Here is a 15,483-nt window from a genome sequence, read left to right as displayed (position 1 = left end):
GTACGGCGATGTGTCTTAAAATCAAACGACTGAGGGTCTGATGTCTGTCGGCTTAAAAACCAAAAATGGATACATTATTGACATCTGTGTTTAAAATTTTAAATGCCAATCGCTCTGTAGATAATTAAGCATTTATTTCGTAGTATTTGGCAGGACTCCGTTGGTACAATTTTTTCCTGATATTTACGATTGAAATTTTGTTATATTTCAGCTTCATTGAATTATTTCAAAATGGCGTGTGGTTCGGGAATTGACAAGCTTGTTCGTAAAACGCATGGTGGGCGGCTAACAAGTGCCCAAATGGCAAAAAATATCTATTATGGTAATAAGTATGATCAATGTACAACTTTTCTTAATCCAATTATAAAAAAATGAAGAAAAAATAATGGTTTTTGAAAAAAAAAAAATTTCATATCCTCGTTTAATCATATTATTTTTTTTTTAAACAATGCAAATATTTTTTACATACCTTGATTCAATGCACAAGTAAATTAAAAAAGATTGTTTCGTTCGCATGTTTAGTTTAAAAGTTATGTAAGATTTAGTACACCACTGCACTTAAAACTTTTGGTACAAAATTAATTCGGATGTGAAGGACCATTTTTTAGTCAAACAATTCGGAGGCCAATGGGTTAAGAACCGGCAAGTTTCTTCAATTCTGGGATAAAAACAAAGATTTCAACACAGATATAACTGGTTCTCCAGAGAAATAACCTTTAAATTGAAATCCGGAAACTTAAAAGGGTCTAAGTTTATTGAAAAAAAAGAAGATTGACAGTATTTTAAAAATACACTTAAACATTCAAAGAAAACTTTTTTTTACGCCAAATTATCAAATGACTATATGTATATAAAAAAATATTTAGTGTAGACATGTTAAACTAAGTATAAAATCAAACAAAATCATTTTAGAGAAAGTCTCTTGTAGTGTACCTAGTTTCCTTTATTATGTACTTTAAATATGTATTATGTATATAAATCTTCCAGAAGAAATTCTCTAAATGATAGTGAAAACCCTATCAAACTTTGTTGCATACTTTAGAAGAACTAAGCGCACAAACAAATGCGGATAGTGACTTTGTTTTATACTATTTAGAGATACCAAGTATTGTCACGATTATGAATTTACTAAAAGTTTATCAGGAAACGACCTGTAATCCCGTTTTTAGTTAATTATGATCTGGGACATTCCAGACTATTCCCGAACATTCCACAACATTCCAGAATGTTCTGGGATGTTGTGGAATGCTCTCGAATACTCTCGAATGTTCTGGACTGTTCTAGAATTATCGAGAGGGCGAAACTTCCACCCCTTATAAAAACACACCGTTCAGGTAAAAACGGGAACCTTCTTCATGGATGCAAGATAGAGGGCTACCACACCATATAATTTCCTTGATCGTACTGGGACTCGTTTTGGAGTTTTAGCGGCACGCACATTGTACACTTACTTTTATAATATATATACATATATATTGATGACCATAGTGCCTTGCTCTCTGAAGCAATAAAGGGCTTAGTGCCATAGTGATGATAAAACTGAAAAACTGAAGATTGTTCAATTTTATACTAGATTTATTTTTTGTTAATCATATATTTTTTTTAAGTCTGTAGAAATAAATATTAAAGTACAATGTTAAAAAATAAAAATTTATATCAATACATTTTCAGATTGTGACCGATTTTCGAGTTTCGAATGACGATAATGATCCGCCCCATCACTCGCCAAATGACCCCAGATTTCGAATTTCGTCATCATTCATAAAAATTAAAAATAATTACTTAAATTTGTTGAACGAGCCCCATGTTTTTCTTGAATAATGATTAATATGTAATACATATATACTTTCACGATATTCACATAAATATAAACCAAACACTGCAAATTCAATACGAAAACTCACACTTTTCAAACACTTTCGCGTGAATTTGAAAGATATTCACTTTTAACATACTATTATTGTATGATTATTTCATCAAAACCAATCAAAAAGAAAACATTTTTTAAAATGAGGCTACGTTTCCCAAAACGTGAGTTATGAAGATTTTAGTAAAACTCGTAAATAACACAAAAATTATCACATTTTGACAGTTCTCAAAGGGACACATAATAAATAAAATTCTATGTCTGAGAGGTTAAAGTTTGTTTACACTTTGGTGATTCATCTGCATGAATTGTTTTTAAATGAAATTTTATAGTTTGTAGAATTTTTTCTTTGTGATACCTAGAAATTATTATAATCAACAATGATAATATCATATATGCGTAATATTATGTAAGCAAATCACCATATAAATATTATTATTATATTTTTTTTTAATTGCCGGCAATCCGGGCGTTTATTGAAATAACATCATCATAATCACAAACATGAAAGTAACCCGTTCTCAATGCTTAATATTTGTTTTTCTTTCTCAGACCCGATACTTTGACTGCCGTCTCCGAAGCCGTTTCGAGCCTCCTGTTCCCCTTCAAGTGGCAGTGCCCCTATATTCCACTGTGTCCTTTGGGTATGCTATCTTTATTTTATTATTATTATTATTTAATGAGCAGGCAGCATTCTGCTGATGTGCTCATATAAGATTTCTCAATAAGTTTTACAGTAATTGCATTGTTTTAAATTTAAAATAAGTTAATCTTTTCTTCTCCAAATAAAAATCCAATCCGGCTTTAAATTAGTTTATATTAGTAGAATCAATGCCATGTTGTGGAAGTTGGTTCTATGCATCCAATACTCTCTTTGCAAGGAAGTGTTACCTAAAATTGGATGCAAGAGGTGTTTTATTAATTTTTTTTGAGCGTCCACGGAGATTTATATTTTTGTTGGTGGTGAAGAATTCTTGGATGCCAAGACAACATAATGTACAATTTTGTCTCAATCAAGTCATTCCCTTCTCTTCTTCTAACATTGGTAATCTTAGTTCCTTGAGTCTATCTTCATATTGCCGGTCCTTGAAAGCTCTTGATATTTTTGTAAATCGTCTCTGTACTATATTATGTCTATATCTTTCGTAAAATGTGGACCCCATATTTGGAAAGCATATTCCAGTATGTATAGGTTGCACATATGTTTTGTATATTTTTAACATGTACGGTGTTAAGTCTTTCTTGCTAGGCTTTCCTGATTATTTTTAATTTGCTCTTTTGACAATTCCAGCGATATGCGGTTCCCATTTCAAGTCTTGTGATATGGTAACTCATAGGTCTTGTTGTAACGTCACTGCTTTTAGAGGTGTTCCATTAAGCTTGTATGCAAGCTCCGGGTTAGTTTCTCCAACATGGCATTTATATAGCGCAGTTTAGTGTCATTTCACTTCAACATTGAGATTTAGAATCCAATCCTTTGTCCATTGATATACTTCATTTAAGTCATTTTGCAGTTGGTTGTGATATGTATGTGTGTTGGCAAAGAATTTTGTATCATCTCCCAAACAGCTAGAACCCGTTTTTATTATGGTATGCAGATCTGTGATGTACAAAATAAACAGAACTGGACCCAGAACTGAACCTTGAGGGACACCACTGGTCACATTTTGCTTAGTTGACAGCTGGTTGCCAATTCGAACTTGTAATTTTCTCTCAGTGAGAAGGATTTGATACATTCGAGAAGTCATCCTCTTGTGCCTAGAAATTTAAGTTTAGCCAACGGTCTGTTGGTTGGAGCAGTATCGAAGGCTTTCTCAAAGTCAAGATATATTATGTCAGTAGGAATCCGTCTGTCCCACTCGTTTGCTCAGTAATCTATGTTTAGAATTAGGTTGGTAATTGTGGATCTTTTTGGTACAAATCCATGTTGTTTGTTTGAGATTATGTCAAGTTTGATCAAGAACGAGCGTATCTCATTCACTATTATTCTTTCCGTAGTTTTGCAAATGATATTAGTCAAACTTATAGGTCTGTAATTTGCTGGTTTGATTTTATCACCATTTTTAACATATCGATATTTGTATCGTTTATCTCTTTAAATTTTTCAAAAATCTTACTCAACAATTTATTACAGACATAAGTCATAAAGCCTCTGACATTTTGCAATAAATGTCTCATATAAGAATTGTCAGAAAGCAGATTGCGCAGAAAATATTTTCACATTACATTCGATTTCAGATAAATGCGCTGTTTTTTAAAGTATTTCAAAATAAAAATTCTCTTCTTGAAAGCGGACAAAGAACTCTTTCAGATTTTAGTATTACAAATCGACATAAGCAATTAAAAATATTTAAATTTTGAACGCAAACAAAGATAAAGTTTTTAAAATCGCTTACCAATGGTTTTTATTGGGTAAACTGTAATTACCACTTTACATGAAACTAAAAAACATATTGATTAGACAAAGGTATTATAAAAGTTATTGTCATTTCACTTTTTTTGTTTAATATAAAAATATTTATTAAAAAACTAGTTGTAACCCGCCACGTGTTGCCATGGCTCAGTCTGTCTGTGCAGATAGAGAAACAATAGCGCGTGTTGCTTTTACGTCCAACAGATGGCACTATTTTTCAAAAAAGCATGTTTGTCCAACAGATGGCTACATTTTTCAAAAAAAGCATTTTTTTTTTTTACCTGTTACAGGTGACATCTATATAATATAGGTATATAAAAACACACGCGTATTTAAAGTTGTATCAAAATTTGAAAGCAATCGTTGAAGAATTTTTGGAGATTTAAGATTTTGAACAAACAAACATTTACATTTTTATTTATAGTTTGGCAAACGTTGGCAAATATAAATATTTTTCAAATGCTAAATGTTGTTTTTTAGAATTATTTTTAATTTTTTGAATCGTTTTTATGGTAAAATTTTGAATGCAAACTGCAAGGGCGGTATTCTCTCTGTTTAAATTATATTTCTCACCGTAATACAAAATGAGGTAGCATAATTTTATCAGACCATATCAAGCTGGGATATATATCTCCCAAAAAGACTACGGCTGTTTGTTGTCTGTGGGCAATATCTCTCAAAATTTCCCAAGGGATATGTTATTACAGAGTCGTGAAATAGCTCCTCTGGTAAATATGTTATTTTTTTTTTTCTTACAGGCCTAGCAGAAGTATTACACGCTCCGTTACCCTACTTGATAGGGGTTGACTCTCGATTTTTTGACCTCTATGATCCTCCACCCGACGTCTCTTGCATCGATCTGGATACCAATAATATTACAGTATATATACAATGTTTTAATAAAATTTATTTTTTATGTAGGTACCTACTTAAAGTTCTTACCAGCAGCCATAGAATAATTTTACAATCTGTAAGCATGTTCTATTTATGAAATGTTTTGAAAACAATGTAATGCAGATAGAGAACTGTCATATTATGGTAATGGGGGGGGGGGGGATTTATTGTGAATATGCAAATTGTTTCATTTCTGAGATGAAATTTACTTTAAAAAATATTTTCAGGTATGTGAGGCCCAACGACATATATCTGCCAAAATTCTACCCAAAAGGCAAGCAAGGGTGTTGAGAAATACTCTGGAAACATTGTATAATAAACTTAGACCAACTGGGGGAGGTAATTTTCGATAAATTATTGCTTATTAAATAATATATTAAATTGTAAACATACTCACTTAAGTACTGTTCATTTTGTAGGTAGCGTACACAGTGGACATGGACATTATAACGGAGAACCTACCACGAGCTTAGATAGGGATTTCCAAAAGAGGAGAAAAGAGGTAAGCACATACAGACATAAAATAACGGTAAAGTTGAATTACTCCGCCGCCTGTTTATTACGCAAACATTTATAAAATAACACCTGGTTTCAACTTAATTACTACGAAAGATGACTATTTATCTCGGGGAGATTGTAAAAGATGCTCTTTTTTTTTCAACCATAGTTTGAAATTTCACGTGTATTGACAGTTTCGACCAATCTGACCTGTGTCGTAAGTTAAGTTTGAAGGAAGAAATACGCTATAATCGTGAACCTAAAAGGCCCCAGACGGAGCTATTCGAGAACAATGTTAAGCCGCGGGATGAGACGGAAGTCTTATGAAATCTGACTATACTTACTCAAATTTTTTATTGAAATGTCGCTTTCCCCCAAAAAATTAATAAACCGTTATAATTGCATAAAAAATTTAAAAATAAAATTAAAATGGTTAATTTTATACCACTTTACATACAATTCATTTCAAAAGTTTGTCATATAAATAATTCATTCAAAATCACACTAAACCTCTGGCCAGGGCTTGTTAGGTTCATGTCTATAATATAATTAAAATAATCCAAACTAAGAACCTAATAACCTATTTTGTGCATGTTTTTCTATCTTCCCTGATGTAAATAGTTGTTTCTAGTAGTAATTAAGTTGAAACCAGGTGTTGTTTTATAAATTTTTGCATATTAAGCGTCCAGCGGAGTAATTGAATTTTACCAAAACAACTATATATGTATATATTTACTGATTAAAACTTTCTCTGGATTTAAATATTTGTTAATTGTTTTACAGTTGGCATTGGAATTGGAAATTCAAGGTGCTTTTCTGCGTTTCATGGCTTCAACATTGAAAGGATATCGCACATTCTTACTGCCAATAACCAAAGCCCCCACGATTGGCACTACAGACCCGCAGGCTCTCTTTCAACTGACAGCTTTCCTGCGATCCCGGGATAAGGTATCTTAATTCTTCTTGAATTATTTTATTTTATTGATACATGATTTAGAGAGTATGTGTGGTTTTTTGTGATATTTCACCCTCCATGCTAGGGATGACCCTGCGTTATGGCGGGTGAATTTTACAGTTTGCGGACATAGAATCTATACATTAATGTAATATAAAAAAGAAAAATGATGAAGCTAGTTTGGGTTGCAAGAAGAGGATGGAGAAGTTAGAGAATTATGAGAAGATGAAAAATTTGAGAAATTATTAGTATATAGATCACACTAATTAATTATGTACATACTATACCGTTAAGTTAGGGAATAAGGATATATCACAGACATAGGAATTAATAGACGAGAAGATAATGGCGAGGGGTAAAATCAGCTGTTGAAGAACGAAGGGCGTAAGGCTGACTGTGATTCGTCAATAAATCAATCTGACAGTAAATAGGCATCTCGCATTATAATATCACCATTTAGTTCTTAAAAGTAAAATCTGCTTTTGAATGAATAGACGTTTTTACATGGGAGCGCAAATTACTCGCCACGTTATGAACAAATTTGCGAAGTCCAAATTCGGCAAAAAAATTTGGTTCCATTTTCAGAGTCGAATATTTCGTTTAAGTATTTAGTTAAGACACTTTTATAAATGTTCATAATTTACTTCCCAGCAACCAACCAGCTTTGTGTTTCGCGTCCAGACGTTTCTCGATGTGATAGTATATGTTTCTAAAACTGATCTATATTATACGATGTGAATATGCTTAAAATAAAGTAAAATAATGCTTATAGGTATATGGAATGTAATACGACAATTGGGTTTATTCTCTTTTTCACATCTATTTTTACAAGTTTTCATAGTACAAGTCAACATTTTGCCGTGTTATTTCGTAAAATGAACCGATGATGCCTCGACCATAGTTCGCACAAGAATGATGACGTCACGTTTTCAAATTTCACTTGAGGCCATACGCGAGCACAGCCGGCTCCAATGGAACCGGTATGGGGAGTGGGGATAATACGCTTTTAATCACTTAGGGCAGGTCTACTAATATTCATATGTCTATGGGATATATTATGTTTTGTCTGAAAGGTGATTAAATTGATAGAATGTAGAATGAATGGGTATTGTAGTTGTAACGTATTCCGTGTGTAAGGATCCATTTCGTAATTTGTTTTTTAAAAGAATGGGGTTGATTCACAGTTTTTAGGTTAAAGATTTTGGGAGCTAGGAAGAAAAATTGTCTTTGAGCTGACGTGGTATGTAGTGAAGGTACTTTGTAGTGACCGTTGGTTATTGTTCTGGTGGTGTAGTTGTGTTGTAAGAGAGTTTTGTTTTTATATTTTAACAGGAAATGTATTAGCGAAAATTTTAAATGGAGTTGTCGTATGTTTAAAACCTTATACTCTATGAGGAGTCGGGTGGAGGGGTATCTTGTCGGTCGCTTGTTAATGACATGTATTACCATTTTTTGGGCTTTTAGTAGATGTTCGATGGTAGATTGTGCACAGCCACCCCAGATTATAATTTATTTATTTATTTATTTATTTACGGACAAATAGTCCATTAACAACATATTAATTACACGAATAAGTTTTATAAACAGAGATGACAGTGAAAGGAGAGCATATATAAATGAGGAGCGAAGACAATAACAATGACAATAATAATATAAAAGTAAGAATGGGAGATAATAATAAGTCAAAGCATGAAGATAATGCCGTAAGCTAGTAGGGATTGGCAGAGAGCGTAGTATACAGTTTTAAGAATTGAGGTAGTAAGGATATTTCTTAGATTTCGAAAAGCATAAGAGAGCTTTCGGATGCGTGGGGTTAGACTGGTCAAGTGCTGATCCTAGCAAAGATGTTGATCAATGATGACCCCCAGGTATTTTATGTGGGTGAATTGTTCCAGAAATGGGCAATTACAGGAAGAGCAAGTTCTCAGACAGGAGTGAATTATTATCTTCTGGTTGTTGGTAGGTTGGGTTGCAGCTGACAGATTGAAGGTTAAAAATTTTGTTTTTCCAGAATTAAGGGTAAGGAGATTATCATCTAACCATTTTTTTATAAGGTCTATGTCGTTTTGAGCTCCGTCGAATGCTCCTTTCCAGTTTTTGTGTCGAGATATTAGCAGTGTCATAATTATCTAACTAAACATAACACCATTTCGACGAATCACGTCACAACTCTCTCTTGGCACTTACTTCCTGTCTCATTCACATTCATACACCGTCTTACGCTCTTCTTTTATTCTGATCTTCATACATACTTCGTTCATCCTAGACACGAGAGACTGTATCTTCATATTTACCTAGCTATATTTCGATGTTGTTTTTAAACTTAGTTATCTGAATGGTGTTATTAATTTCATTTGGAAGGGCATTATATAATTTTGTAGCATGTAATTTATTAATTGGGAAGTATTTTTATGAGATGGAAAGGATACCTATTTAAAGTAGGGTAAATGCAGAAAACACAATTAATATAGAGGACTGATTGCGGTTGGCACTAATAAAAAGTTGTCCAAAGAAGCAAAGCTAGCAGTCCACAATGAAGTGCTGATACCTACCCTGATGTATAGCAGTGAGGGATGGAATTGGCAGAGGAAGGATGAAAGTGGACTGGATGCTGTAGAAATGAGATGCTTGAGGTATGTGTGTGGTAAAACCATGTATGACCGTCATAAAAAATGGAGATACGGAAAGAATACAAGGCTAGAAAGATGGTTTGGGCATGTAGAGCGGATGAACGAAGAAAGCAATAAAAGGAGAATATACAAAGTGAAAGTGAATGGTAAACGTAGTTGGGGACGCCCGAGGAAGATATGTCACGATCAAGTGAATTAGATACTCGAGTCGGGCCATGTCAGGGGTAAAATAATAGAAGAGTATATATGAGACCACGTATGAATGTGAATGAGGCAAGAAGTGTGTGCAAGACCAAGTTGTTTGGTGGTCCGTCCTCTCTACCTACCCCTGCGGGGAAACGGCCTGATGGTTAGTTTGTTAGTTAAACATGAAGATGAGGAAATCATTAAAATTATGAAGGAACACTAACATCGATGACTCGTTCATGAACGAGCCGCACAATTGAACTAACTCTTTTTGATGAGCCGTATTAATACGACTCCCGGTAAACCGTACCACGGCTCAATCGAAGGGTTACTCTTTTAGAAAAATAGCACCATTCAAATTATCCAATATTAATTGTTATTACATACTCGGAGACGTGAACGGCGTCTGACAGTCCGACATCTGGTCTTGGACATATGCAACTACACCTACTAACTATCTAGCATCTTATTCTTAAGTGCGAGGCTGCGTACCGGCACCAAGAGTCGTACGATCATTCATAAGCTTACGCTGTGAGCTGGAAGCCGTAGCGGGGGGGGCCGTATCTGTGGAGCCTTACCGAGGGAGCCGTATTGGGCAATGCAGTATACTCATTGAGCTCGCTGCTCCCGTTCAATTGAGCCGTCTTTCAATTGAGTCGACTCTTAGAGTCGTACGAAAATATTAATCTGGTACTGTGGTTCCCTCTCTTAAGAGGAAGCTAAAAGCCAAAAATGTGTATATTCTTGGTATACCTTATATTATAGGTAATAGGCATTTCAAGCACAAAACTGGTTCTTATTTATTTTGTAAATAATTTTTATAAGAAAGCAAAAAAGTTAATCAAGTGAAACCGTCACAGATAATCTTAGCTATAATACTGTATTTTTTAAAAGTTGTTTCCTTTACGCGTTCGTACATTTCTATTGAAAAAAAAATTGTTTTAGTAGTTTACACTTATATTTTTATTGAGTAATTTATTTTTTTATTTGTAGTCTACTCAAGCGAAATGATAGGAAAACCTTCAATTTATCTAAGCATATTTTTCGGTATTCATAATATACACCAATTCGTTATAAAGATTAATCAAAATAGTGATTTGGCATTAAGCTTCGCCTTAATAAAATGAGTCATGACCAGTGGCGGTTCGTGGTCTTTTTAACAGGGGGTTCAGAAATTCAAGAGAAGATAAACATATCTAATTAAAATTTACTTACTGTTGTCCTTCGTCAAATAGTCGAATACGGCAGCAGTCACACAACTTAAATAAAGTTAGTGGGAGGGGTACCTACATATTATTGTTTTTAAATCACTTCACTAGACACAAATATTAGATAATGAGAAAAGTTTTATAGGAATTAAATTGTTTAATGTTTTTATAGCACTCAATGTATGTTGCTAATTATTATTGTTTTTTCGAGAAGAATAATTTCGTAGAATATACATATAATAGATATTTAAAACATAAAAAAAAACAAATAAAGGTGGCACGAAATAAATTTACTAAGTCTACTTCAATAGGTAGTAGATTTGCAAATGCCATAAGCAAACGGTTGGAGAAATGCAGAAACAAGAAAACAAAAATATGTACAAAAATGACTACAAAGTTAAATACCATAATATAACATAAAAAATAACACTTGCTTCCCTAAAGGTCAAACGTCGACCGCGAAGTTCTCGGGTTTCTTCGGTTACATTCGTCAATGTTCGGAGGTCACGTGATAACATAACGCGTGTTCGGCGCACACAATTTGTCTTACTTTTGCAAAGAAAGACCAAATTTTGTATATGTCACCGTCATAGGGATCTGTACCGGCTAAAATTCTTTTGTATGACGAGTTTGGCGCGGATTTCAACTCGCACAAAATTTGGAATATGTATCGTATTTTTCGGTGGCGCGGGTTTTGAAGGCGAAATTTTAATAGCGTGCTATCTATAATGTGCTTATATTATTATAAAACAAGTTTGTTTTATTTTCTCATCTTTTTAATGGGGGTTCGCCGCACAAACGCACTTTAGAGAAAACCGCCACTGGTCATGACCCATAGCTACAACCTACAGTCAACAAACATTTAGATGTGGAAATTAAAAAAACATAGTCAACAAACTTAAAGTGAGGAAATCATGATGTAAAACCAATACAACTACCTACAGTCTGCTTCGGAACAGGAATCCCTAGTGAAAGGAAAGGAGAAAAGAAAAAAAATACAAACAAACTCATCCACTTGCTCAAGAATTCATCATTTACAACCATGTATATTGCACACTGTACATTGTCTTATATATTCTATCTATTTCCCACAGATGAACCAGAAGTTCTTCTCTCTCCTGATGAAAACCCAGATGTTCATTCGTTTCATCGAGGAGAGGTCCTTTGTCTGCGACGGTGACCAGGGCCTGGCCTTCTTCGACGAGTGCACCGAGAGAGTCAGCGGCTTAGACGATGTTACGACCAATGTCCGACTTCTGGACATCGACATGGCAGCTCACAGCTCCGAAAGAACCGTGTTTGTCTTACCACCAGACAATCCACACCCTGGTAAGATTTGATTTAAAACTATGTGTTACTGAATTTTAAAATGTTAATTAGATTTTTACAAGAATAGGTTGATACACCTCACCTCGGTGGGTTTAGGTAAGAAAAGCTTCTAACTTCTCTTCTCTTTTTTTTTTTTTAAGAATTACAAAAGTTCCAGGATTATGAATAACCTGACCATTTAAAAACACACAAATAAATATTTAATTTCTAGTTCCATTCCTTTTTATAATAATTACAACACAAAGATGCTTCAGTCATAAGCTGTTTTTTGTAGAGTTTAGAAAATCAGAAAAGAAAAGAACACTGATTATCGTGGTAAAATAGGAATCTACTAAATTGACAAATAAAATAAACTGGTTGCGATGGTAAAATTAAAGTGACATCTGTTGACAATATTTATATACCTTTAAAATTAAACACTCTTACTACCATTATCATAGGCGGAAAGTTAAATTAAAATGCTCAGATCGAAAAGAGGTTTATTGTTATCAAGTTTGTAGAACCCCATTTTAATTTAAAATTTTTCTTTTATGTGTTCAGTAATATTATCATTCATTTTATAAAAAAATCAGTGACATGGCAGAACTTGTTTATAAATAAATAGTTTTTTTTTTAAGAAGTTGGATAATAATATTATTGAATATATAAAAGATATTTCTATTTTTGAGACCGATAATTCGTGGTGGAATTCCATTATAATATATTATAATAAAACAAATAAAAAACTTTATTCCACTTAATTTTATTTTGACCGTAACCGGTTTCAGCTCGTCAAAGCCATCTTCAGACTGGTACACAAAATTCTTAGTCTACGGTTTATATACACAACATATGGGGGAGGGGGGAGAGGGGTAGTTTATAGGGTTTTAATCAATTTTATTTGTTACTAAGTCGTTTAAGATTGTCGAATTTCTAAATATTTGGTAAATCCAGTAAGCTAATTACCCTGGGTTTGTAGCTCATTTCAATATTTATTAGGGAAAAAACCTCACAGGTAATATGTATTATTAATGACTTAATTTTATTGTCAAATCATTATTTATGATGGGATTATATTTGCTTTTTGAAAATATACATGTTTACATTTGAGAAATTATTATAGGAATTAAGAAAGTAGGGACTTAGTAACTGATACTAATAGCTTATTAATTACAAAGTTACTTATTGAAGGGGTACATGTTTACATTGAAGTAGGGATGGTCTAACCTAACTATATGTTTTAATGTCGAAATTATTATGAAAATTACAATGGATACAAGAGCGGAGACTTGGCAAATGATTCTAATTGTTTATTCATTACAAAGTTAGGGTCTATTTTATTAATTAAGCGAGTAATTTCTAAAGATTCTAATCTATCAAGCTTGTGGCCTTTATTGCAAGTATGGAGGACTTTAACATCTCTGTCTTTATCAAACGAGTGTTTGTTTTCTAATAAATGTGATGCTACATTTGACAATTCGCCTTTATTATTTACCCAATTTGTAAAATGTTCTTTAATACGGGTTTTGAAAGATCTCCCTGTTTGACCAACGTAATATGCTGGGCAGTTAGCGCAGTTCACTTGGTAAACGCCCGAGTTCTCGAGTTTTTCTCTCTTATCTTTGTTGTTAATTAAAATTCTACCTAGAGAGTTTACATTATAAAAAGCTGTTTTGCATTTATCATTATTGGTTAATCTAGATATTTTTGTTGATATTTCACCAATATACGGGATTTTAACCCATTGTTTATTACTATCTTTTTCATTTTTATTTTCAAATATTTAGAAATATTTACCAAATTTTTTTACCAAATATTTACCAAATATTTAGAAATTCGACAATCTTAAACGACTTAGTAACAAATAAAATTGATTAAAACCCTATAAACTACCCCTCTCCCCCCTCCCCCATATGTTGTGTATATAAACCGTAGACTAAGAATTTTGTGTACCAGTCTGAAGATGGCTTTGACGAGCTGAAACCGGTTACGGTCAAAATAAAATTAAGTGGAATAAAGTTTTTTATTTAGTTTTTTATTTGTTTTATTATAATATAATATAAAAGATACATCCTTTTGCAAAACAACAGGGAGTAATTATGATAAAATTGTCAGATAGGTCACGCTGCGCAACATACCATTTTACTGTTGTTGTGTCTGTATTTGGCGTAAACTTGCATTCCGACAATTAAATACACTATGCCGATAGATCCGCTGTACGGGCTCTTATTGGTAGGGCCATATTACACATTTTTAAATATCTACCTCCTTTTGACAATCGGATTCATTTAATATATGTAATAATGGTTTGCTCATTATTACTATTGGTACAAACATAATTTGAGTTCTCAATATGAACCAATTCAATATCTTTATCATAGATAATAGAAACAATGGGTGATATGGCATGTGCAGACTGTCGCCTAGCTACGACCAAGCTATGCAATGAAAGTTATGCGCTTGGTGTGTAGGTAGAAAAAGGGGATCACCGCTGTGTGTAATTGTGTAACTCCACAAGTGTAATTTTTTTGAGCAATAAAACGCAAGTTATAAGAATGGAAATAATTCAAAACAGAGGTATGAGGTCTATATTGTGCTATAGCGGGTAAACTAGGATAAAAACAATGCCAACTCAATAATCTAAGTATGTGGCAACGTTTGGTCTATAATACCCTAGTATTTATATAAGTTAAAAAATAAAATATTACCAGATTATATATTAAAAAGTGTTAGTATTAGTTGTACAGTCCATGGCTATCCTACGAGAAGCTGCAATAATTTTAGGCTCCTAAGACAAATTTATCGGCAACACAAAACAATGTGTATTATAAAGGTTTACAAAATGTTCAATGAACTCCTTTTAAATGTTAAGGCGAAGCTTAATGCTAAATCACTATTTTGATTAATCTTTACAACGAATTGGGGTACATTATGAATACCAAAAAATATTATTATTATTATTTTTTTTTTAAATTATATTTATTCAATAAAAAAATTTACAATGTGTGATATACATATATATATTTCACTAGTAATAAGATAAAAGATATTATGATATGATTAATATTTATTATTTTTCAATGTTCTCCCATAATAAGCAATTGCTTGTGTGTATGGGATATGCTTTAGATAAATTGAAGGTTTTCCTATCGTTTCGCTTGAGTAATAATATAAAATAAGAAAATAAATTACTAAAAAATATAAATGTAAACTACTAAAATTTATTTTTTCAATAGGTATGAACGCGTAAAGGAAACAACTTAAAAAAAAACAGTATAATAGCTAAGATTATCTGTGACAGTTTCACTTGATTAAATTTTTTTGCTTTCTTATAAAATTCTTTACAAAATAAATAATAACCAGTTTTGTGCTTGAAATTGAACGTTTCTAGACTCCGTTTGTTAAGCGATTTTAATGCGTATTATAAGGTATACCAAGAATATACACACTTTTGGCTTGTAGCTTCCTCTTAAGGAAGCCTGCAGTCTTGCAGTTTTTCGTGGGTTATGTCGCAATTTCGTGAA

The 15,483-nt window shown here is 32.8% G+C and overlaps 1 protein-coding gene across 5 annotated transcripts in view; it reads left to right on the top strand.

Moving 5' to 3' along the window:
- The window catches only part of Crag (DENN domain-containing protein Crag), a 69,839-nt gene that overhangs the window by 12,411 nt on the left and 41,945 nt on the right, over positions 1 to 15,483 (top strand). For all 5 annotated transcript variants that reach the window (XM_089642239.1, XM_089642223.1, XM_089642231.1 and 2 more), the window contains exons 9-14: positions 2,420 to 2,511; positions 5,039 to 5,160; positions 5,402 to 5,513; positions 5,594 to 5,676; positions 6,456 to 6,620; positions 11,746 to 11,980. In XM_089642239.1, coding sequence (XP_089498365.1) covers positions 2,420 to 2,511; positions 5,039 to 5,160; positions 5,402 to 5,513; positions 5,594 to 5,676; positions 6,456 to 6,620; positions 11,746 to 11,980 — 809 coding nt within the window. The remainder of the gene's footprint in view (positions 1 to 2,419; positions 2,512 to 5,038; positions 5,161 to 5,401; positions 5,514 to 5,593; positions 5,677 to 6,455; positions 6,621 to 11,745; positions 11,981 to 15,483) is intronic.

This window comes from Hesperophylax consimilis, chromosome 2 (genome assembly GCF_061612785.1).
Source record: "Hesperophylax consimilis isolate HC1 chromosome 2, BYU_Hcon_1.0, whole genome shotgun sequence".
NCBI lineage: Eukaryota > Metazoa > Arthropoda > Insecta > Trichoptera > Limnephilidae > Hesperophylax > Hesperophylax consimilis.
Note: the sequence above shows the minus strand (reverse complement) of the source record. Positions and strands in the feature narration are given on the sequence as shown.